At 27.8% G+C, this 24,562-nt stretch overlaps 1 protein-coding gene across 2 annotated transcripts in view; it reads left to right on the top strand.

Annotated features, from left to right (window-relative positions):
- The first annotated feature begins 1,666 nt into the window (after positions 1 to 1,666).
- The window catches only part of Hsl (hormone-sensitive lipase), a 71,297-nt gene continuing 48,401 nt past the window's right edge, over positions 1,667 to 24,562 (top strand). Inside the window, exon 1 of one of the 2 annotated variants that reach the window (XM_067277729.1) lies at positions 1,667 to 2,277. In XM_067277729.1, the coding sequence (XP_067133830.1) occupies positions 1,762 to 2,277 (516 nt within the window). In that variant the 5' untranslated portion in view covers positions 1,667 to 1,761. Of the gene's footprint in view, positions 2,278 to 23,235; positions 23,852 to 24,562 lie in introns of those variants that run through there. The other variant, XM_067277728.1, reaches the window with a different exon arrangement.

Consider the following 24,562-nt stretch of genomic DNA (forward strand, 5'->3'; position numbering starts at 1 on the left):
TTCCGTTGTTTATATATATATATAAACTTTTTCTTATAATAGTGACTCAATTATTTAAAAGAAAATAATATTTATAAAAATAGGCCACTATTCTAATATTTGTGATATATTTTATCATAATGAATTAACCAAAAAAAAAAAAAAAAAAAACAAAATTATATAAACGATTGCTAATTATAAAATATTTTAAAACTATCGCTAGCTTTACATATATATAAACAAAATAATAAAATTTAATTTATATTGCTTATTCAAACAACAACTAAAATGTGTAACTAATCTACTTAATATTATTATTCTATTCTAATTTGTTGAAATAATTAGAATCTATATTACACTTTTTACTTTTGTCATTAATTTACATTAGCAAAATCAAATGAGAAAATTAAAAAAATAAAAAAAACTGGTGATTTATTCTCTAAATTATTTTAATTTAACAAAGAAAAATTAATTAAAATAGAGTTAATATAAATGTACGCGAATAACTTTTTCTATAAAATATTTGAATCGATTTTTCTTTAATTTCAAAAGTAAAACACTTTTGTTTAATTTCAAGAATATTTTATCAGCCATTTGTAAATAAATATTTAATTAGTTTATTTATTTTCCTTCTCTGTGAATAAATAAAGAATTACAAATTCTTCCGGATATAAAATGCAATTGCAATATACTGACTATTTTCGTTTTATTAATTAGGAAAATTTGGTCAATGTTAAACATACCTTACAAATGTTTTCTTTCTTCTCAAAAAATTTAAACTGTGAAATAATTTGATAAAATATAATATAATTAATGGTTTTAGTAAACTATTAAACACAATATAGCCTGTATATAAATTTAATTATTTATATGTTAATAGTTTTATCTCATATCCAATCCTCATATACAATATGAAGCTATTTCATGAATCACTGTACAGGTCCGTCGGGAGTTTGTATGGGTTCTAGAGATAGTGTTGGTCCCTTTCTTCAAACAAATGAACAAATGAAATACATTGAATGATAATTTATTAATAAAACGCAGTCTGAAAGATTTTATTTTTGCTAATAAAAATATCATTAACTTATTGATATAGGAACCATTACGGGTCCCCAAAGTTTTCTCCGGGCCCTGGGAAATATTCTCATTTCTTTCCTCTCGATAGCCCTGCATTATATGCCATATCGTGCGTATTATCTACAATAATCGCTGTATAATATTGCATGTTTTCATGGTACAATACATTATTTACACCCTACTTATTTAAAATTTTTGCAAAACGTTAAGATATTGAGATGCCGTTCCTTAATTCTCCACGCTTACGATTTTAAATTGCCGATACCTCAAGAACCAGTTTCAAGCTCGAATCAGTCATCCACTGCAATCCTGTAAAATGTTTTAAGTCTTAATAATTCCAGAAAAAAAAAAAAAAAAAGAGGAATTTGATGTTTTAAATTCTAGATTAGAGGAAAAAATACTAACAAATTTTACAAAAATTAAAATACGAAAACATTTACAAAAAACGAATGGAAGGAGGTTTTTACAATTAATTCCAAAGCTCTGTTTAGAATTTTTTTAAAGGAGAGGCAAAGGTGTTACCTCACCAGCGGTGAGGTATTTGCGACATTGATAACAGCGCCATCTGTTGGAAAGAAAATTAAAGAAAAAAATCATTATCGAATGACTGTCAGAATCGACAGAATCTTCTCTCCTGTAGACGTATTGATATAAGTTTTTTCGATGATTTCTTGAGTGTCGAAGATTTGTCGAAAGAAATCGAGAATGGCAAGGGTATGCGAGGTATATAGAAAACTAATACCCGTAATATCTAATAATTTAGTTTATTTTAATAAACACGAATCGTCCTATTCCGATAATTACGTTGATATATTGAAACTGATGTTAGATAACGTGAAATGGATCGGAAATCACGTTGATAATATTTGTCAGGTAACACCATACTTCGATATATCGCCGGAGGTCGAAGGTAATGGAATTCGAAGCTGGATACACGTTTTCGAAGCCGAAGGTACAACTTGTATGAAATTCTGCCGCAAAGTTTGTTTGAAGAGAGATTGTTTATTTTTCCGTTCGAAATATTATTATCGAAAGTTGCAAGAACATCATAAAATATTACACGGCATACGTGTAATCGTTTCGTACTTTGTCAAATATCTTGCCGTCTACGATAAAGGTGAATTGTTTGCCGATAGAACAGTCGAGTCTACGTTAGAACTATTAGATGCTTATCATCTGCTACAACACGAAGGATTCTACGGAAGAAACTGTGGATTTTGGGCAAGTAATTTTTTTTCTCTTATTATTATATTTTGTAAAATAAGTCACCTTAGACTAACCTTAAGTACACTGCTTGTTGTATCAATGTACATCCGGTGGCTATGACGTCAGTGTTGTCATGGTAACCAAGCTGTCGGATCTCATTGATACAGGCTAGGAATTCATGGAAACGTATCACCATTCAATTATATACATTATGCATAAAATTAAATCCGAGTCTTATACATTTATGCAACTTAAGTTGCATACATTTTTGTACATGGAAATATTTTATAAATATATGTTTTAGTGTGACGGTAATACGAGCGTACAGTACATAGAAAGAAAAATTAGCATCTTTCGAATGGTTCCTTCTAAGGAAATAAATGCAAGAAATGAAATTAAGGTTGTTTAAAGTGTAAAAATTATCTTAATTTTATCACTTATATTCATAATTTAATTTAGCATAATTAAAAATTAATTTACTTTAAAAATTCACGTCTTTTTCTGAGTAGCCACGAAATATTTTATATGTTTGCGTAACACTGTTACGGTAAATAAATATGGTGATACAACAAAAAATTGATGATTTATAAATTTTCGATGAGTTGTTAATAACGAAAATCTATATGTATTCTCTGTATACATAATGTAAATGTATATACCTTCATTGAATGTAGACTATATACAGTACAATTTACAAAATTATTGATTGTATATAGGAGATTTGATACGGAATTCCTTACATGGAGTAATTGCATAATAAGGAAGAAACTGGATTTCAAATTCATAACATTTTTAATGTTAAATAACAAAAATATACAGGTAACTCTTTAAACAAAACGTAAATTGGAAGAAGTCAGATGTACAGAATGTGATCATTTATAGCATGATGAATCGATTTAATTTTCTTAAATTTTCATTATTTTTAAAATGCTACCTTTTTAACGAGATTATGGAAAATATATGTATATATTTTTCCTTGTTTTATCGTTAAGGATCTTAATTGCGGTGTATAGGTTTAGTGTAGTATCAGTAAATATCGTGTACAGACAATAAAACAAAATTATATTACTTTTAGTTAACTACGAGGCATAAATTCTGTTTTTATTTCTTTTAAGATGATTATCGTCAATTGATATAATTAAATAAAATATAAATGTTAATGTGAGTTTATATTATTCAGAAATTGCCTTTTTATTTGTTAATTAAGATATTTTTGATATTTGCTAAAATTATTTATTTTTTCGTAGATTCACGTAAACAGTTATCTCATAACGCCATTTAATCGTTTTACATTACATTTTTTCCTTTAAAAAATCAAATAATTTATAACATAAATAATAAAGGTTAATTTAAGTACTTTAAACGGAAACGTAATCAATGTTTTCTTTTAGTAATAGGAAAAAAAATATTCGAATATTATTTAATAATTAATTTAATACGTAAAAAACAACGTAAATATCTTATTTGATTACATCTGAAACTAGAGTTGTTTGTTTATTCTTTCCACTTGTATTTACCTGAAACAATGAAATTCTAATTAACTGTACTGATGGATCTTTTCATTAGAATTGAATGAAGAGATAGAAATTTGCATATGAATTTATTCTTCGTATTATATAGTCGTAAGACGTTTGAGAGATGGGCGGCCGAAACGGCCGCCCATCTCTCAAACGGTAAACGGCAAAGGATCAAGACGGTAAAGGCATCAACATACCTTTAGGGAACCAGTTTCTATTCAACATCGGTTCGAAACGAGTTTCGTAAATAAGTTGATTCAGATGTGACGGGTCCGTCTGCGATGTGACCTGACTGAACCCATAACCTAAGAAAAATATCCTTTTAATTCACACAGGGCGGAGAAGGCTATCAAAATGTTGGCTATTTTTAATCCATTATAGTATTTTGGATCCAAATATTTATTACGTATTTTCTTTACAAAGTTTCTTAAAAATTCACGCATAATTCTTTTAATAACTTATAAAGTTTTTAAAGTAGTATAATTATATTTATAATTATAATTTTCGTTGTAATTATTATGAAATTTTCACATTTCGTAATAATCATAATCGCTGATCAAGAAATATGTAAGAAAAGCGTACCAATCTCATTTTGTATAATAAATAAATATTTAACAGTAGCTTGTTTAGTAACTATTACACACATTTAATATATATTTACGTTTACATAACACTACTAAAAGTTTATTTAGATGAATGACTAAAACATTTATAAATAAGTCTTTATGAAGGCTTTTAAGGTCCATTTATAAAGTTACATCACCTTGAATTGTAATGTAATTTTTTTTACGCAAGTGTTTATTCTCTATTACCTTGTATCGCTAAAATTAGAAACTGTTTTTGATTTAGTCTACTGCCTTTAAATCTATTTTTTCATGTACTTTAGTAATTCATCATCATTTCAATCGGAAAGCAAGAATACCGTAACAGTTTAAAAAAGACAGATTTAAAAGTATTTTTAATTAAGAATAAAAATATCAAAATTAATATTTTAAACAATATCAATCAAATAATGATTCTTGAAGAATTTTGTAGTTAATTTAGTTGTGAGATTAAGTTTAACAAATTATTTGGGTACTTAGTTTTTTCCCAGGACTTGATATCAGAATCAATATTACGATAATATCTTAGATCACGTAATAAGAGAGCAAGTTTTTCGAATAAATTCAAATCTTTATATCTACATTTTTTTACTGTAGTAAACACGTTTGTAATTTCTCTACATTAACGTTTTTTGTAAGTATTTTGCTATAGTAATTATTATTTCTAGCTGAATTTTTTTACATTTTCTATCCGATTGTTATTATTAATTTCTTAATACTTTTCGATAAATTTTCTGTCTTTATTTTGAAAAGGTCTTAGTAAGTAACAAAAAAAATTGCTTGGGCTTAACTAAGAGAAGGTGGGCTTTATGGTAGCTGAGGTGGAGACCTGGAGACCCCCACAGTAGGATGTCGAAGAATATTCGTGCTAAATTTGGTAAGGTTACGTTGAACGAGGTATAGAATCCTTTACTTAACACATGCATACGTGACATATATATATATATATATATATATATTATCATATAAAAAAAAACAAATTAGTGTTAGAATATTATCTAATTAACACCCTCTCGGTGTTAATTAGTCTTTCTATAATCTAAAATATCAAATATAATTTAAAATCGAACTGGAAAAACTAAATTGGTTTAATTTTAAATGGTTAAATTATTTACATACTCTGTACTAGTTTAAATATTTTAAACTTGTGTGATATTCACATTTATTTGGTTTTACGAATAAACTAAAATTAATTTATTTTATTAAAGTTTTTCAGAAAATATCTAAATAATATATAACTTTGCTGAATATAAATTTAGAGAGCAAAGACATTTTTCAAAAACGAAAAAGAATCTTCTTCTAAATAATAATAATAAAATAAAATATATAAATTATTCAAAAATTATAGGCATCATTTCTTTTGTACGGTGTTGTTTAGCATGGAAACAATGAGATAAATTTGAATCATGATCTTCGTGTGATTCATACGAAAATCCAGGCAAGTTATGTGATTTGGTCGAAAGAATCCGATGGAAAATAGCCATCAAAGACTATATTTACGGACAGAAATGATGAAAATAAATAATGCACAATATATAAAGGATGCTTTTATGAAAATAAGTACAATGGCTGGATGAAACGGTTCGGATGATTTAGGAAACATTTGGCAATTGTCCTTAAAAATGAGTGATTTATTTTCTTATTTACTTTGCACTTAATTTATTTCTATAATATATTTAAAAACAATGCACTCTATTTTAAACACTGGAAAGATTAAAATTATTTTCGCTCGTCGCATCTTATCCCGAATGATTATTTCATCGGATGCTTTGGGATAAAATATTTAACTAAGTTATTTCGCTTTATATTTTCGGTAGTAATTCCTAAAGTAAACAGTTTATAAAGGTATTTAATTGAACTTTCTTATGACACTGCCAATATAATGCTATTAATTTAATGTAACAGTTTTGAAACACTCCTTTAAAATCAATATTAAAGTAAAAATACAAACATTTTTCTTCCTCTTCAGCTTCCTATAATTTTGAATAATTGGAATACGATTGTATGTACAGTGCCTATTATAACTTTAATAATCTGTAAAAATATGCTTCATTTTGAAAACACAATGCCATGTCATTTAAAGTATCCAGTGCAGAAGTTTTGATTTTTTTTAATGTATTGATTATTTCATCGATTATTTTATTGAATTTCTTTATGACATACAATGCAAATTACAATATACGTAATGTATTAAACGTACTGTACATGACATTTTTAATACTAAAAATAATGTTTAGTATAACATCAAATGTATTTTTACATTTAAAATGCAGAGAAAGTGTGAGTTTTTGCTGATGTCAATTGTATTTTGTTTTGTAATTTATTTTATTTAAAATGTCTGTAATGTTTTGTATGAAAGGCAGTAATAAAACGTAAATTTTCCGGAAGTAGAAATAAGTATTAAGCGCGTACGTTTCGTTAATTTAACATTTTTTTACATACTCTAGATGTTTGAAAATAGGAGAATGTCAGAAATATTTTTCATAATTTAACAGGATTATATATAAGAATTTTCTATATCATGCTTGCTGGTTTTAAAATCTGTTGTATTATTAATCTTTAACATTATAAAACTATCACATAATATAACCTGTAGTAGATTAATCATTTCTATTTGCGGTACTGAGCATAATCGAATCGATTATCAAAATTAATTATTAAAACATTAATGTATAGTAACTTAGATTATATATGAACTCTTTAAAGAATGATTAATAAGAAAAGTCTTCGTTATAAATGACTCAATGATCATATAGTTAGATTATTGAAGTCGTTAAAAATGAATTGCTTGTTTGAATGTGATAAAATATAATTTTATAATAAAAATTTTATTTTAGTATTAGTTATATGACCTTATGGTTAGTAGATGAAATAAATAAAATATTTTAATACACTATAAATATAGTGTGATGTCATTTTGCAGGCATTATATTATATTATTTTGTGGCAAGATTATTTTCCTCAATCTAGGAAAATAATTTTTTTAAGACTTCAGAAAATATTCTTTAATATTTCTAATAAAATTTCATCTACAAGTTTTTCTTTAAAATAATGATAATACTTATTATTCATATTTAGTAAAATAAATTTTTAGATAATTTTATATCAATGTTCAGGTTTTTAAAGTATATAATTCAATTGTATCGAATTTCAAGTATTGTTTCTAATTTAAAGTATTGTATTTACTGTAAATAATCGGATGTTTTGTGGTCTTTCTTCTTACTCTTGTTTAGAATATGAATCTATGATTTTAACCTAGAAGTTTGGATGTTGCTGTTAATAATAGTTAATAATATAGAATTCTATTTGTTGTTATCATATTTAAAATATTAAAGAAAATCCATTATCTATTTGATTCTTTCTATAGATTAAAAAAACTTATTTTTTAAAATAACATTTTTACGTGCTTAGTTATTAATGTTCTATTAGTATTCTATAGAAGGGATATTGTCAATTATATATTGAGTTCAATAGTGTATCAAATTTAAACATCAGACGATGCCTTTTTTTTAATTGCTAATTTTTAATTAATTAAAGTTAAATTCTCTTTTAATCATGTAAAAAATAATAGTTAAATTGAATATTATAATATTTCATTTATATTAAAGAATATTAAAATTATAAAAATAGAGAGAGAGAGAGAAATCTTTATTACATAATATATTAAATTATGATAATGAAAATAATTCTGTGTGTGGTTGGTTGACACACTCTTTAATAATACTGTGTTTCAATGTAAAAAAATATTCGTAGCACCGTTAACTGCAAAAAATCTGTTTAGATGTTGCGTGATTTTTGTTGATTATTCTAATGTTACTTATTTATCCAGAGATTTCAGAAGTTCTGTTGGAACTTTCCATTAGCAAAATTAGTATCACTATTAGCTCAGTACTTGAAAAGTTTATATAGTTTTTCCGTAATTACTAAGTGGTTCTTCGAACTTCTTTTCTACACACTGAATACTAATTGTGTTAGCTAAATCCTACATTTTACCTAATTGTTTAAATGCTAATTCTTCATTTATTAAATGAAGTAAATCAGTTTTTATTAAATTAATTTCTAGAATGATGTCTGGAGTGACTGAATAAAAATTACCACAAATTGTCAGATAATCTGTAGTTTAGTAATTTTTATTCACTATTTACTGGGATTTCTAAGAAGCATGTACTATACTGTATATGCTCTTCAGTGTTTAAAATCCATTAATTAAACAAGTCTCTTGAATATAAAAAAAAAATAACAATAATTTTCATATTCATTGAGACTCTAGCAGAATATTTCGCATTTAAAATAAATTTAATATAAATTGGCTCAATATCTTCAATAATCTCATCACAAAAATTTTTAATATCAAAATTGTTTTAATTTATTTAGTCACTTTTGGTTACGGAGAATAAAATTAACGGATCATAGCTCGAATGCACACGGATCTACACATGATATTTTCTCAAACTATCAATAAATAAATACATAAATACATGTGTATATATACTGTGTATAGAGTAAAGCCTCGTTAAAATGAACTGCGCTAACTCGAAGCTGACTACAGGTCCTGGATACAGTATATAAGGTTTTTCTATATAATACGGTCTCGTCAAGTCGAAATTATCAGTACTTTAAACTCAAATCTACTCTCCCGTGTATTCTTTATCCGTGATCTTCATTTTATCTTATTCCGCGTGAATACAGACGATTAAGATGAATAAACATTACGGCTCCATGTCGAAAACAATACCACGCCATTACAAAGCCGCGTCGATATCCTAATTTACTGATACGTAAGTTACCGGAGTTCTGATTGGGACAAAAGTTTTATATGTGTATAATTTTGTAATCATTCTATGAACACATTCTGGAGAAAAGGCTTGATAACGGGGAATATATAGACCAGGGATGGCAAACCTTTTTGTGTTTGCGTGCCGTATTGTAAGCATACTTAGCTTTAAAGATGTTAATGCGTGCTAAAGTTTCAGAGTTCGAATAACAATATTTAAAGAAATTAAACGAATACGCTTTAATTAGAATAACTGTAAAAAAGCTGATTGAAAAAAGGACGATCAGGTGATAAACCGAAAGTATGATTGAAAAAGACAGAAATCGTATGATACATTACGTGCCAGATGATTTCTCCTTACGTGCCACTTTGGGCACGCGTTCCATAGGTTCGCCACCCCGATATAGACTATATATTGCGGTATGTAGACTTATATACCCCATAAATTAAATTCTCACTAGTACTCTATTGTTCACTAACTATAATATTCAAAATAATATAAAAATATAACTTGTGTACTATCATTGAAAATGGTGAATGATGGAGAACGAAAGTACTGTACATCTAACGTTTTTTCCTCTGAACTGAGAGAATATAACATAACTTATTTGTTCTGTATCATTCAGAATAAAAAATAATTTAATATATATATATATACAATATATGTTATTGTTATTATATGCCGTATATATTGTTATTAAATTTCACAAATAACTTATAGCAGCTTTCAGCTCAAGCTTCAGTTTGAGCTACGGCTTGTAACCAAACTATAGACCTAATTGTAACATTTTAACAGCAATAGTTCCATGCTGCCATGTTCAAACTATTAAGTACAACATGTAGTATATTTTAAAATAACTTTTATTTGTTTTTTCTCTTACGACATTTCCTTATTGTTTATTGATGACAATTACAAACAATACTGTATTGTTTTCTGTTTTCCTCAAAAATATAATTTTGCGTTTGACGGTGAATCAAAAATAAAATGAAATTTATGTGGTATTGATATCATTTGAATAGAGATATTAATTTTCCGGCTGTTATATAACAGAGGGAAAGTATGACGATCAGTCAAAAATGACCCTTCCAACATTTTTACATTTTCGGACTTAGGATAACTTGAAACGTTGAGAAATGCAAAAAATATTCGGGGGTAATTTCTGTATGTATGAATGGGATGGATGTTAGTATATGAGGAGTGAGTGTGTATGGGAGGCACGATTTTGTTCATCCTATTTGAAGCTTAATAACTCCTGTGCCTTTGTCGAAAATTTCTAAAAGTTTGTAGGGAGGTTTGTTTATTAGGGGAATTGATGCTATTAAATTTTGGTGGTTAAAGGTCGAAGAGTCGAATGTATTTCCAGTAGGGTCGGACTTATGCCAATACTCTAATGCCAATTTTACTCGTTATTAGCATTTACAATTATTATTATTATTATTTTTTTTTTTTTTATAAAACTCATTCCTACCCTCAAAATTAAGCATTCTGCCATTTTATAACAGTTAAAAACATAAAATGTTTTTAAAATAAAATATGATAACAGATGACACCACCAAAATTTTAAATGTCGGGTTAAAAGTTAAACAACTCGTTGCTGGTTTATTTTTTTTTAAAATATAAATTAATGTATTGTTTTATCGTTAGTTCTGCATTTTTATTATATATTTATAATATAATATAATATATATATATATATATATTATGTAATTAGAGACTAACGAGGTTAATCGAGAAAACTTATGGCTCTCAATTAGACTTATCTCTATCAAACTACAAGTATTATAATAATAACTTATGTTTTAATGGCAACGAGAAATTATTTATTGTGACATCGTCACAATATCGGGCTGCAATTTTTCGTCATAATGCAATTAAGTTTAGTTGTGTCGTGTTTCTGTATATTTTACTTTTCCTGTTAACAACAAAGAAGTCATATCTAACTCCGTTCAGGAGAAATATTTGAATTGAAATAACGTGACTTCCGGACAAAAGCAGAAGATCGTATATAGTTAATCGATGCCTTCTTCCCCCAAGCTTTTCATATCTGGCTTTGACTTTCATCTATCTAATACCATTCTCGAGATTAAGAAAGGACAGGCAGACAACAGTGGGAATTTACGTCTACAGTTTTATCAAATTGCAGTTGCAGTCCAATAACAATAAGACATACAAAACTTGAATATGGATATTGATAAAGAATTCATTATGCTTACATTTTACTCTTCTATGGTTTTTCATTATCTAATATGTAAAATAGTAGAAATATTAGATCTTAATAACATTTTTGTATTACAGTATAGAAAGCTGCATGTTAAGCATGTGTCACATAGTAAGGAACTTTTTGAGTACTGATGTACGAGTATTAACAGCTTATAAATGTGATAAAACAGTGGTTTTCAGTTTTGTGTACTATGGAATCTTTATCAACCCGTTGTTATTCTGTAATAAGTAGAAAGCATAGCGCATAGATTGTTCTTATTGGCCTATAAATTTCCACTGTCGTCCGTCTGTCTTTCCTTAATCTCGAGAACAGAATTAGACAGATGAAATCCGAGACCAGATATGGAAACCTTTGGGGTAGAAGGTCCCTACTAACTATATACGAACTTCCGAAGAAAACCGGAAGTCATATTATTTTAATTCGAAAGTTTTCCCCTGAAAGGTGTTAGATAGATGACCGGCACGACTCTATTGTTACAGGAAAAGTATGATGTACAGGGGCAAACCACTACTAATTTTAGGTGGAGAGCATATATTTTAAATTAAATAAATTAAGAATATGATTAAAAATTACACCTCGGCATTGTGACGATGTCACAATAAATAATTTCTCGTTCTACTTTTTTATTTTTATTAAATTAGTATTTAAAATGTACGTTAAATCTGTTAAGAAATCTGTATATATCATCATCTACATGAATAAAAAACATTAAATTTCATAATCATTGTTTATATTTTATTTTAAAAATCCCTCACTTTATAATAGGAGAAGCATTTTCATTTCTAAATAGAAGTTAGAATTACAAGAAAAAATATAAATAAAAGTGCAACAACTTTTCATTGTTTTTCCTTCGACATTTAACTTTATTTGATAAAAGTTAAAATATTTTTCTGTGACGAAAAGGAGGAAAATATTGAATTTTCCGTGTATACTGAACGCTGCTTAAAACTAATAAGAAAATTCAGTCGAAAATATTAAAGAGGAAAATAAGAATAACTTTTAACGATCTATTACGGTAATAATTTTAACGATATAATTGTAATGAATCGTAATTATAAATCGTGATAATGATGTTAAATGATCATATTATTGTTAATTGTCTACTTGGACTTTACTTATTAATAGGACTTTATAGTGGTGTTTAAGGATTGGCACAGTAATGAGAGTTAGCTCAGGAAAGAACAAAATTTCTTTATTATATCACCTGTAGTAATAATTTCTGTGATATAATAATATACAGGTGATATAATAAAGAAATTTTGTTCTTTCCTGAACTAACTCTCATTACTGTGCCAATCCTTAAACACCAGTATAAAGTCCTATTAATAAGTAAAGTCCAAGTAGACAATTAACAATAATATTAGAATTAAAGGACAGTAAGGCTTTTACAATGTTAAATGATCGTTTAACATCCAATAATGAGGAATTTTTGAAGATAATTCACTTAAGGAATACCTCAACAGCTATTATCTACCATAAATTATGTTTACTGATACTAAATCAAGGAAAAATCATTATGTTAAATTATAGAATAAAACAAAGTTTTTAGGTTATATTACATCATTCTAACATACAAGAAATTATTTATTTCTTTAAAATTAGTTATACATCTTAATTTTCATTAAAAATTTGCGCGTTTTCTGTAACATTTTTCTTATTTTAATAATGCCTATGATTTCAACCAATATGTTAACTTGCGTTGCAAAGAAACTCCTTAGAAGGGTACGATTTATATTGCATATCCATAAATTAGTTATTAGACCTATGCAACTTGATGACCAAAGATATGAGTCAATGTAAATTTGGTTAGTCATTAACTTCAAGTTTCTTCATCAGTAGAAATAGCGTTGTCTGTTCAACATTTCGAAATTCAGATCCTGTATATTTTAATATTAAAAAAATATATATTAATTTTTGCTTTTTAAATAAGCCTGTAAATTAAAACCTGTAAAAATTTACCATAATATTTGTATAATGAGAATTATTGTTTTTACTATTTTATTATGTTCATGTAATGTCGCTGTGAAGATAATTTATAACACCTCGCATCAGTTTTATATATATTCAATTAAATGAAAATTAAAACTTTATTTCTTATATCTGTCGGCCAATATTCTAGATATAAGATATTTCGATGCCTGTATCAGTTAAAAAATTGAAATTTTCTGAATCCTCACTGACATATTGCTTTGTTTAATTTCACAGTAAATAATAGTCTCTGTCAATATTCAAAAAAATTTATTTAATTTCATATACTGCCATCTGTTGGAATAAAATCAAGCAAAATCATATAATTTTGGTTATTTTACATTATAAATACTGTAGTCGAATTTGAAATACCGATAAAAATTTAAATATTATTTTAATTTTGAGATGTATTAATTAATTACATTATATTAAATTACAAAGAAAACACATATAAACGTCTCAGTGCCCGTTAATTATATTAAAGCTAAACCAATATCGGATTAAATAGGGCTATATTACCGCTACTAATAACGAGTAAATACCGAGTAATTTGTCACTAGAAATAGGCGTTAGGCGCCATCTCTGATTAATTTTAATAATTAAAATTTATTAAATAATTTGGAAATTGGCAATTCATCCACACGGTAAGTGGCCGTTGCGGGTTCGAGTTCCGCTCCGGGCCGATTCTTTTCTATAAAAATTTTCTATATTATGTAATAAATATTAATTTTAATTATTCAGTAATTATTAATTTTATTAAGAGATGGCGCCTAATGCCTACCTCTAATACCAAATTACTCGGTATTTAATAATTATTATTAGCGGCAATATAGCCCAATTATTATTTGCAAAATAATTTTGCAAATAATAAATTAAAATTCTTTTAATTTCCTTTTTCTAATAACATGTTCTAGATTCTAGTATTAACTCATTTTCATGAAATACTTTTTAAATATAATTTATTTTTTGATAAATTGGCAATTTTCTGAATAAACCAGAAATTATTATATTAAAAGCATAATTTCTTGTTTATCCAAAACTAAGAACGTATTTTCATCAGAAACAATTGTATTTTAAAAAATCTTCAAAATTTTTCATTTATTAATTTGAGAAAAAAAATTAAATAAGTTTTGAAAGCGGCGGAATTTGATTATAAAACTATTATGAGAAGAAACTTGAGATCTGAACTTCAACCTTATCTATTGAACTTTATTATTTTTATTTTTTGTATTAATATTTATTTATTTTACCTTATTTATATCACACGTTTGCAAGTTCAGATAAAATATCAAACTCGTATTCATATAACTTTAAAAATATTGATATGAAAAAAATGCTTGGTATTCACTTTTTTCACCAAGATAAGTATTTTTGTTATTAAGATAAAAAAGGGTAAGGGTGAGGTAGCATGTTGTTAAAAAAATGCCGATCTTATGAATGATAAAAATACTAGGGACTAATTATTATTGATTTTTCTGTAAGAACTATTATTAGTTCATATCAACGCTTGATTTGTCAAACGCCTTTATTTCACAATTCATGCATTGATTTGGACTAATACTTTTATACAAAAATTAGTACAATAAGTGCTACAACGCGGTTCCTGAACTGAATATTCGAAAATAATTGTCGCTATTTAATATATATAATATAAACAGTGGCAGATTTGGGCACAAAAACAGTCATATTTGCTTAAGGTATTGTGTTTTTTTAGTGAACTCACAGATTCGCACAAATATGTGCTTATCGATATTCGTTATTGGTCAGGTTCTCGCGATTCAGGGTGAGAAGTAAGCCGGTGTCTTAATTTTCTCTGCCATCCAGCCAGCGATTAAGGCGTCAGCCTACCTCTCTGAGAGATCACGATTGAAAAACACCGCGAATTTTTCTTGGACAGTCTGTCCTGAATATGTCAGTCTCTCACTGTTCAGCAGTCTCATCATGGACCTGGCTGAAGCCACGATATACTTAAAAAAAACCCTCCTAGTGTCCACAGGGCGGAAAAAACATAAAAGTATCCAGTAGTGTCTAGGACCGTAGACTAAGTAGGCCTGTTGTACGATACATGATTTACTTTTCCGCCGTGTGGACACTGAGGGCTTTTTCTTAGCAAGCCATTATGGGTTTAAGGCTCGCAATGGGCGCTCTGGTGACGAGGAACGGGGCCCGACATCACGAAATTTTTGGGACTGATCACCCAAAAAGATTCCTGGTGTTTTTCGACCGTCCCGATTAAGGTTAAGGTGACAATAGGCTGCCACTTAACAGCTCGGTCATCCGGTCGTCCGACATTTGGTTAGGATTTCAAAACCGCTACTAGATATGAATATACGCAATCGACATCAGTGATGATTGAGGTTACTCCGAACTGATTTCTCAATTGATACTGTTCCGTATAATAACCTATTACTGAAATAACGAAAGACAAGATTTACACTAAAATAATTTGAGAAGAAATTTAAAATCTGGAAAACGGTTAACTTTATCTATTGACCTTATTTAACTTATAAGTTATCACATGGTTACGAATTCAGATAACAATATCAAACTCATGTACAGTACCCATTATAGCGTTAATAATGTTCACTACGTAGACGTATAACTTTAAAGTATTGACATGAAAGATACGTATTTAGAGGAAAAGATGCAAATAAAATATTCACTATAGAATTTTTAAGTATTAGCCTACTTACTACTAAGTATTTAAATATAAAATATATGTAGATATATTTTATATTTAAATAAATAAAATTAGAAAAGTTTGAAGGACTTTTTCTTAAAAGAATTTTTCAAAGTTCTTTTATCTGCTTTATAAATATTGCTTTAGATGTTAAATCAGTTATTATCGGTACTGTATTTTACATATTAGTAAAACTTTTATTATTTAAAACTTTAAGATAAAATGTTGAAATTAAATTCATACATAAAAAAAAACAATATAAATAAATTGAACAAATCAAATTAACAAAACAGAAATACAGTACGTAAAATTCATCTCATACGTCATATTTTTTTAATCAGATTCACTCATATCATATAATCATTTTATCGAAACAAATCAATATCTTTGGGAATAAAGGCTAAATAAACTATTAACTACGATCAATGCTTTTATTTTCAGATCATATTTCAAATGAATGTTTTCTTTCCAGAAACAAAGCAAACAAGTATTTGTTCCTATCGCATTTTAATAATGCACACCATTTAGCCCATGTTATGCCTATTCAGTAACCTTAAATATTGATATAATAAACTAAAATAGAAAAAAACATTCATTTTTTATAATAAATTAAAAATTACTTGTTTTAAAAAAAGGTTGTTTCGCATACGTTTTGAGCAGATAACTTATTATTTAATAATAGATAAAACTAATAAACAGTTTATGACATCATAAGATATAATATTAGATAATGATAATAAATTGATAAACCGTTGCACTTAATGTAAATGTCATAAATTATTACAGAAAATATCTTGTTTATCCGGTTTTTTATATGGCATATATATGTATTTTCTTATATACATATTCACTAAAAACCATACGTATAGAAACAAACACTTAACCTATCTCCCTTATCTCACAATACACCTGTCGACTCATCAGTCTGTAAGGAAAAACAAACACTTATTCATAACTAAGAAATATTTTAAAATTATCAAAATACATTTCTCGGGTCTAAAGTATTCGATAACTTTCACAACGTAAGTATTAGGATTTTAAAAATTACAAAAATATGAGTTTTACTTCATTGAATTCCTTGAAAAATAAAAAATAAATAATAGACGTTCTTCGTTCTTTAAAAACAAATATTTAGGCCCACTATAAGAAAATTGTTTATAATTTGACTTAACCTAAAGCTTTATATTTATGTGTAGAAAGTAGAAAATATGTATATATTTTAAACTAAAAAAACTGTCTAAATAAATTTTATATACACACTGCTGGCTATTAAAATTGCTACACCACTAACGCTGTACAGAACAAACGCGAAATATACATGAAAGGTATAACATGCTGGGTGCTCTGTACCTCAAGATTACCTATCAATTTGATCATGTCTTCCTTTCATTATACTGTATAATAAATATGATTATGCTCTTTGCTTTCCTTCCTGGTGTAGCAATTTTAATGGCCAGCAGTGTAATTGTAAATAAATAACAAAACAAAGAATATATTTAAATTATATCATATAGTAGGCCCACATGTTAAAGATTTTTACAAATTTTATACATAATATTAATAATTTATTCGAGTAATATAACTTTCTTGGGTAAGTAGATCTTATACAAATTACATATGACAGTTTTTGTTTGTTTTTAGGAATTAAACTATCTGAATTTTTTCAAATATTTGTAATCTAATCATGTATAAAGGAATTTAAAGATAGATAATTTTCGATATCCTTGTACGCTATTTGTTAAATAAAATTTTATCTAAAGTTTGTAAACAATTTGACATCGGGCCGACTCACATACCACAAGGCTATTTAGAACAACAAAAGTCTATTTTTCTATTAGAGCAAAAAGAAAAGAAAAAAAAAAAAAAAAAAAATGGTTTTAATAAATATTCCTTAATAACCCACGTTTTCAACCTTACCTATATTTCTTCTGTATTCATAATAATAAGAGGGCTAGCAGCCCTGCAAGAGAACATTCCCCTTACTAGACTGCACCTCCATCAGTCACATTCAAAACATCAATGGAGTAACTTGTCTTTTTACCTTTTGGTAATCACCATAAACGATTTTTCAGCACAAATTGTGAAGCTCAAGATATGCACGTTCTAATTGTATTGTTATATCAATTAATATTAAATTATTGTTGAAAAAGCTATGAATTTGTAAGATGCAATTTTATTTAATAACTTTGCTAACAAGTAATGATTTCATGTGCGACTTTCAAGAGAAATTCCGCTGGGTATCGTTACTTTTTGTCGCTTGTATTTCAGTTTGAAGGTTAAGTGATTAAAAACTCAAGTTCTCTTATCCCAAATGACCCGTTTGATATCTAGACCTCATTGTTTACAGGTAGTCGCGACTTAGACTATAGGCCTATATGCTGCATTCCACAAGAGATATATTCTTTATTTCATGAAAATTTTGCTAAAATAGATCCCTTGCAGTTTTCTAATTGCTTCATCCATTGAGAAGCAAATAACAAGTTAAAATATTTATTTTTATGGAGGAAGCGTTTGTGTCGTCCAAAATAGGTCTAATCGCAGTTTGTGCAGCTGAAGATATGACAAATTGACTAAGTGCTAACAATTCCGCACTAACAATGTCGGCACTAATATTTCATTTAAAAATTGATATATATAGTATTTAAAATGAAATGTTCCTCTTAATTTTGCATTATTATTATTATTATTTTATTCGTTAATAATAATTTCACAAAATGTCAGCTATCATACTACACGTAATATATGATCTTAAGCTGAATTACTAGAAACATCAGACAATTGTATATATAATTATTCATATACATGTATATGTTAGACTTATATACGTGAACAGATGTATTTTTAAACATTTTATATTAAAAATAAAAAGAGAAGATGGAAATTGAAATACTTCTTGTTTATATAATGCTTCTTTCAATAGAATATTACTTCGTAGGTTTACATAGCCTATTTTAATAAAAGTGTTATGAATGAAATCAATTCAATTCAAACGTTCTAACTTCATAAACAGCTGGATATTTTCATTCACTTGAAACTCTATTTTCAAAAATAAATACTGCAATTGTCATATGCAAAGTAGATTTTTACGTTTCGGGTGCACTTCAATATTTACTTTTATATTAGCATAATTTTTATCTTCAGAATCGTCAGTTACGTTCATTCAATCGCCAACGCTCTGCTTTCTCTTTCAAAAAGCTATGCCTTTATTTAAAATAATAAAATTTATATATTCTGCATGCTTTTGTCAATCAGTTATGAGTAATGTAATATAATATTTAGATCAATATAATCTAAAAGTATACGGTGAATATATATATATATATATATATTCACTGTATATAGCAATACTCTTATTTTGAACAATATTATACTTTTAGATTATATTGATCTAAATATTATATTACATTACTCTTAACCGACCGACAAAAGCAAACAGCATTGACAAAAGCATATATATATATATATATATATATATATATATATATATACAATGACCGGACCCCGAAAATATCACAGGAGGTGCACCATAATACAGATAGTTAAGGACATTTTTAAAAATATGTAAGGTATTTATACCTCTATATGGACCGATTACTAATTTTTAAAATAGCCATACAAAGTTAGATTGTTTGGTTTATTCGTATATGGCAACGTGACACATGGGCGATCTGCCGAGGAGAAAATGCTTTTCGGGTGATATTTTATGGGAAACTAGCCCCTATTTAGGTTTTACTAACGTAAAGAAAACCCGGAAAACTCAAGGTGGCCAGCCCGTTGGTGCGCGAGAATCATGACCAACTACCAGTATTCAGTGGGTTTATCCACTCGGCTACTGGTGGGCAAGTTAGGTTATGTAAAAGTGTTTATTTAGTGTATTAGAATTGTTTTTAATTATTTATTATGAACGAGTCTGATATTCAATGGGTTTATAAGCTTCAAACGCGGAGAAGGAACGATTCCTGGATAAAAAGGATTTTTTTTAAGTGTCAAAAAAACTAACTTGAAAATAATGATGTGGGAAAGAAACCTCCCTTCTAAAGCCGGATGGTCGATGCAGTTAAGGTTTCCTTCTATCGCACTGGGGAACCTGTGATCGAATCCAGGCAAGCACCTTCAGGAATTTTTCATGGACTATCCGCACCGTCCTTCACTACTTTGACCTTTCCCGTGGACATGGCCGAACTCACAATTACTGGATATGATTAAAATAGGCTTTTTTAGTGCACACAGGATGGAGAAACAAAAATGAAAATATATATTTATTTAATCTAGCAGAAATGAAAATAATTCGAATTATGAGTGTCAACTTCTCTTAAGGAAAAGGGACGAGCTGAAATAAAAACACGCAACTCTTCGTTCATTTTTCAGAACATTTCTCAACAGTTTTCGTTTTCCGAACAATGTTTAAAATTTTGTGCAGTTCGGAAAATTTCTAGCAGTTGTCAACTCTGGTTTGAACTCACTTATCAGGTATTTCATGTCGTAAGGGTTCGAATGGCCCTGGCCCACCGGTGGCCAAGCGGTTTCGTACCCTGAACACTGGGAGTTCGGTCGTGGGTTTGGCTCGTGGGTCGCTTGGCCAGGACGGGATGGCCACGTGGAGTTTTCCGGGTTTTCTCCACATTTGTAACGCTGAATAGGGTTACCCTTAAAAAAGACCTCCCAGAAGGCATCCCCCTAGGCAGATCGCCCAAGTGTTACGTTGCCATAACTTAACAAAACAAAACAATCGAATGGCCCTGTTGCTATGAGACTGTTATGCCTGACACAAATTTATAAGAAAACATATAAACGATATCAGTTTTGTTTCTTGGAGAGAATTTAATTTACCATAGAAATAATATAATGAAAGTTTGAACGAGAACATGCTGATTCTAATTGCCAGAAAAAAGAACGATTACAAAATTTGAAATTGGATCCTTTATGGAGTGCTATAAAAAAATCTAGTAAAAGTTGAGCAACTTTTCTGGCTATTATGAGATTTTATTTAAAAAATAACATTTATATTATTATACGGTAATAATAAATAAACGTGTTTGGCGCCATCTGTTACGAGAATTTGTTATAAAAAACTTTTTATATTATTAATTATTATAAAATGGCAAAGGTTTAATTTTCGGAGTAGTGATGAGTTTTATAAAAAAAATTGTAAATGCTAATCACGAGTAAAATCTTTATCAAGTCCGACCTCTCTCGAGATATGACACATGTCACCCTTATATCTCTCTATTCCTTCAACCTTTAATCACTAAAATTTAATAGTATCAGTGTCCCCTATATACAAGTTACCATGCCAAATTTCGTTTTATAATCTCTATCCTACCCTGAAATATCAAACGAAATAGAAGGAGGTAGAGATAGAATAGAACGAGATAGAGATAGAATAGAACGAGATAGAGATTTCAGGTATGGTACGATTAGAAAATTATAACAGCCGGGAAAGTAAAAATTTGAGACTATTACAATTCTTTCCAGCGTTTTTTTTTTTTTTTTTTTTTTTTTTTTTTTGTTATAACAGCCGGGAAAGTTAAATTACTTATGATAGACTATGGTCATAAGGCTCTTACAGAAAAAATTGTATTCAAATCTCATCTTTCGTCCATCCAGAAGCATATTGTTTTCCAGACATGTTTGTAATTAACAAAATCGAAACCAGCCATATAACCTATGATGAATTGCTATCTCGTTTTATAAATTTTGATTCTATGCTTCACGGAATTAGGTCTTGTCGCAAGGCAATTTTTGCAGTTTGGATCATTCGTTTCTTTGCTAGTTATTCAAGTAAGTCCCAGATGAAGTAACATAGAACTTGGTATTGTATTTGTTTATAGGCTTTTCATTTTTAATTTTATTTCTTTTTTCAGTGTCTTATTCAGTTCAATTGATATAATTCAATATAATTTTTACGCTAGTCATAGTTCCGTTAGTCTCAAGAAAATTGAGAAATTTGAGGCTTTGAAAGCTTAGTCAAAATCGATTAGTGTTCGAAATGATAAGATCCGGTTAAAATGAGAGTAAGAAAAGGAACAATTTTATAATTATTTATAAAATTAATTAATATGCAAATTAGTCATTGAATTGGAATTTTATCTTCCTGGCTAATCGAAAAAACTTCTGAATTCCGGGGAAATACTTTATCAAGTCATTTGAAGCCATTAATTGTACTAATCTGGATCTGTCCTATACAAATATTTCTATTTAATGTTCTTAATTTAGACAAAAAAAAATCAATTATCTCTGGGATATATATAATTAAATGTTAGATATTTTTGTTGAATATAAATATAGGTCTTTGCTAAAAATATAACAGCGTGATTATAATTAAGGATAAAGAATTTGGAGGGAATGTTTTGAAGGAAAAGTCGATTTAGAGATGTTTTATTTAGTTGACATACATTTCGTACAGGTTAATAAATACAAAAGTATATGAAAGTATCTGCAAAACATTCAGTTCAAGGCCGATTACGCCACTATTCTACCCTATCAACCTCGGATTTTATATCTAAAAATGAACGATAATACATATCGTTAATTTTTAGAGCAGAGTCTATCGTATCCGATCCGAGAAATTCCATCTGATTTTGAATATAATATTTTAAATATATTAATCAAAATATAATAAATTTACTACTAGTGTTAATCGTATAATTAATTAAACGTTTATTTAAGTATTTCTTCAATTAATTAATTCATACCTTTCTTTTAGAATTTTTTAAAATCAAACTGTTGCAATTCTTTCTTATAATTGAATTTATTTTGCATTAATTAATATTTTTATCGGGTTAATTTGAACTTTGTAGTTAGAATTATCTAAATAACCATTGTTCCATACTTTGAGTTTTTACAATATCTGAATTATTCATATAATAAATTAATTTACAGATAACAATAATCAGTTTAAACATTAATATAGGCCTAAATATCAGTTTATACTTTATTGCTAATATAAATTTATTAATACACACAATACACACTTATTTTTGTAGTTATATTACATATAAATAATGCATACATATATTATTTTAGTACATTTTTAAAGTTAGAAAAATACTCATAAATTTATAAAAACAATTTGTAACAGGAAGGAACTTTTATATAAATTTAGTGAATAAAAGTTCGTTAACAAAAAGGATTTTAAGAGTAGATCTTGCTTCATCGCAGAGATTGCGATGGAAAAACTCGAAATACATTAATCGATGTTTCGTCATCGATCACGTCATGTAGACGTCACCATGACGTATCGAGCACGCTTATATTAGCGGCTGAGTAGATTCGATCAGTTTCAACCGGAGGTCGAGTGTGGCCTGACGATGTTCCGTCAGGACGTTTCTTGCGACGGTTTACCGTTATTAATAACCAACAATTTAGCATATTTTCGAGAAGATCCGACATCTTTATCCCCGAGATACGTTGATGCTTTAAATCTGATGTTGGAACATTATCAATGGATTTCCGTTCACGTTGATAGTTTGTGTCAAGTAGTAATGAATTTCGATTTCGACGAGAAAACTCCAGGCAATGGCTATAGAAGTTATTTATATATTCTAAACAGCCATTTAAATTCTTGTTGGAAATTATGCAAGACTCTCGTAACGCATAGAGAGTCGATATTCTTTCGATCTGAACATTATTTAAAAGAATTAGAAGCTCATACGGGTGTGTTCGGAGGATTGAGAGTTACTCTTGCTTATCTTTTTAAGATGCTGGTTAGAAGCAAAAAAGGCGAATTGTTTACGTGCGATGGACATTTGACAGCTACTGAATTATTGCAGGAATATTGTAATATTGATCAGACAGGCTTTTATGGCAGGTGTCATGGTTTCTATGTAAGTTCAAAATAAAATTTATATAAACTTAATAATTATAGTCAGAGTAATGGAAAATTTTCTCAACTTCTAAATTTAGAGTAAATTTACAGATAAGATCCACTAAATGAAATCTTTTCATAAGTTTATTGGTTTAAATGTATTGAATTGTGTATAGTTATATACAAATCTTTCATATATCTATTATAAAATGCTATACATTCCATATGATATGATACATGAATATTACAGAATCACTTAATCATTTTGACGTATGTGTGATAATATTGATATCGTATTGAAATAAAGTATATTGCGTACATTTTAAATTAATTCAAAAATTCCGAAAAGTATACAAATATACAAATATTTTATAAAATTTAAGTAACATTTTGATTTTCAAATTTTGCAAAATTAATTCAAAAGCCTCATATTTCTAAGTAGTATACTTCAAAAGTATGAACTGTATTCATTATATTTGTTTTGTACTAAGTTAAAAATGTTTATGGTTTAAAATTGAATTAATAATGATGATTGAAGCAATTATTTATGAAGTAAAATCAAGAAAACAATACCAAAGTTAGGCATAATAATTGCTGAAAATATTCAAATAAATAGATGTAAGATTAAAAGACCAGTTAAGTTAAATTAGATATTTCTTTTATATTTAAGTTAATGATTAAAGTAATTTGATAGATTAAATTTATGAGTAAACAATAGCTTATCTTTTAG

The sequence above is a fragment of the Centruroides vittatus genome, unplaced genomic scaffold (assembly GCF_030686945.1).
Source record: "Centruroides vittatus isolate TY-2023 unplaced genomic scaffold, ASM3068694v2 contig_754, whole genome shotgun sequence".
NCBI lineage: Eukaryota > Metazoa > Arthropoda > Arachnida > Scorpiones > Buthidae > Centruroides > Centruroides vittatus.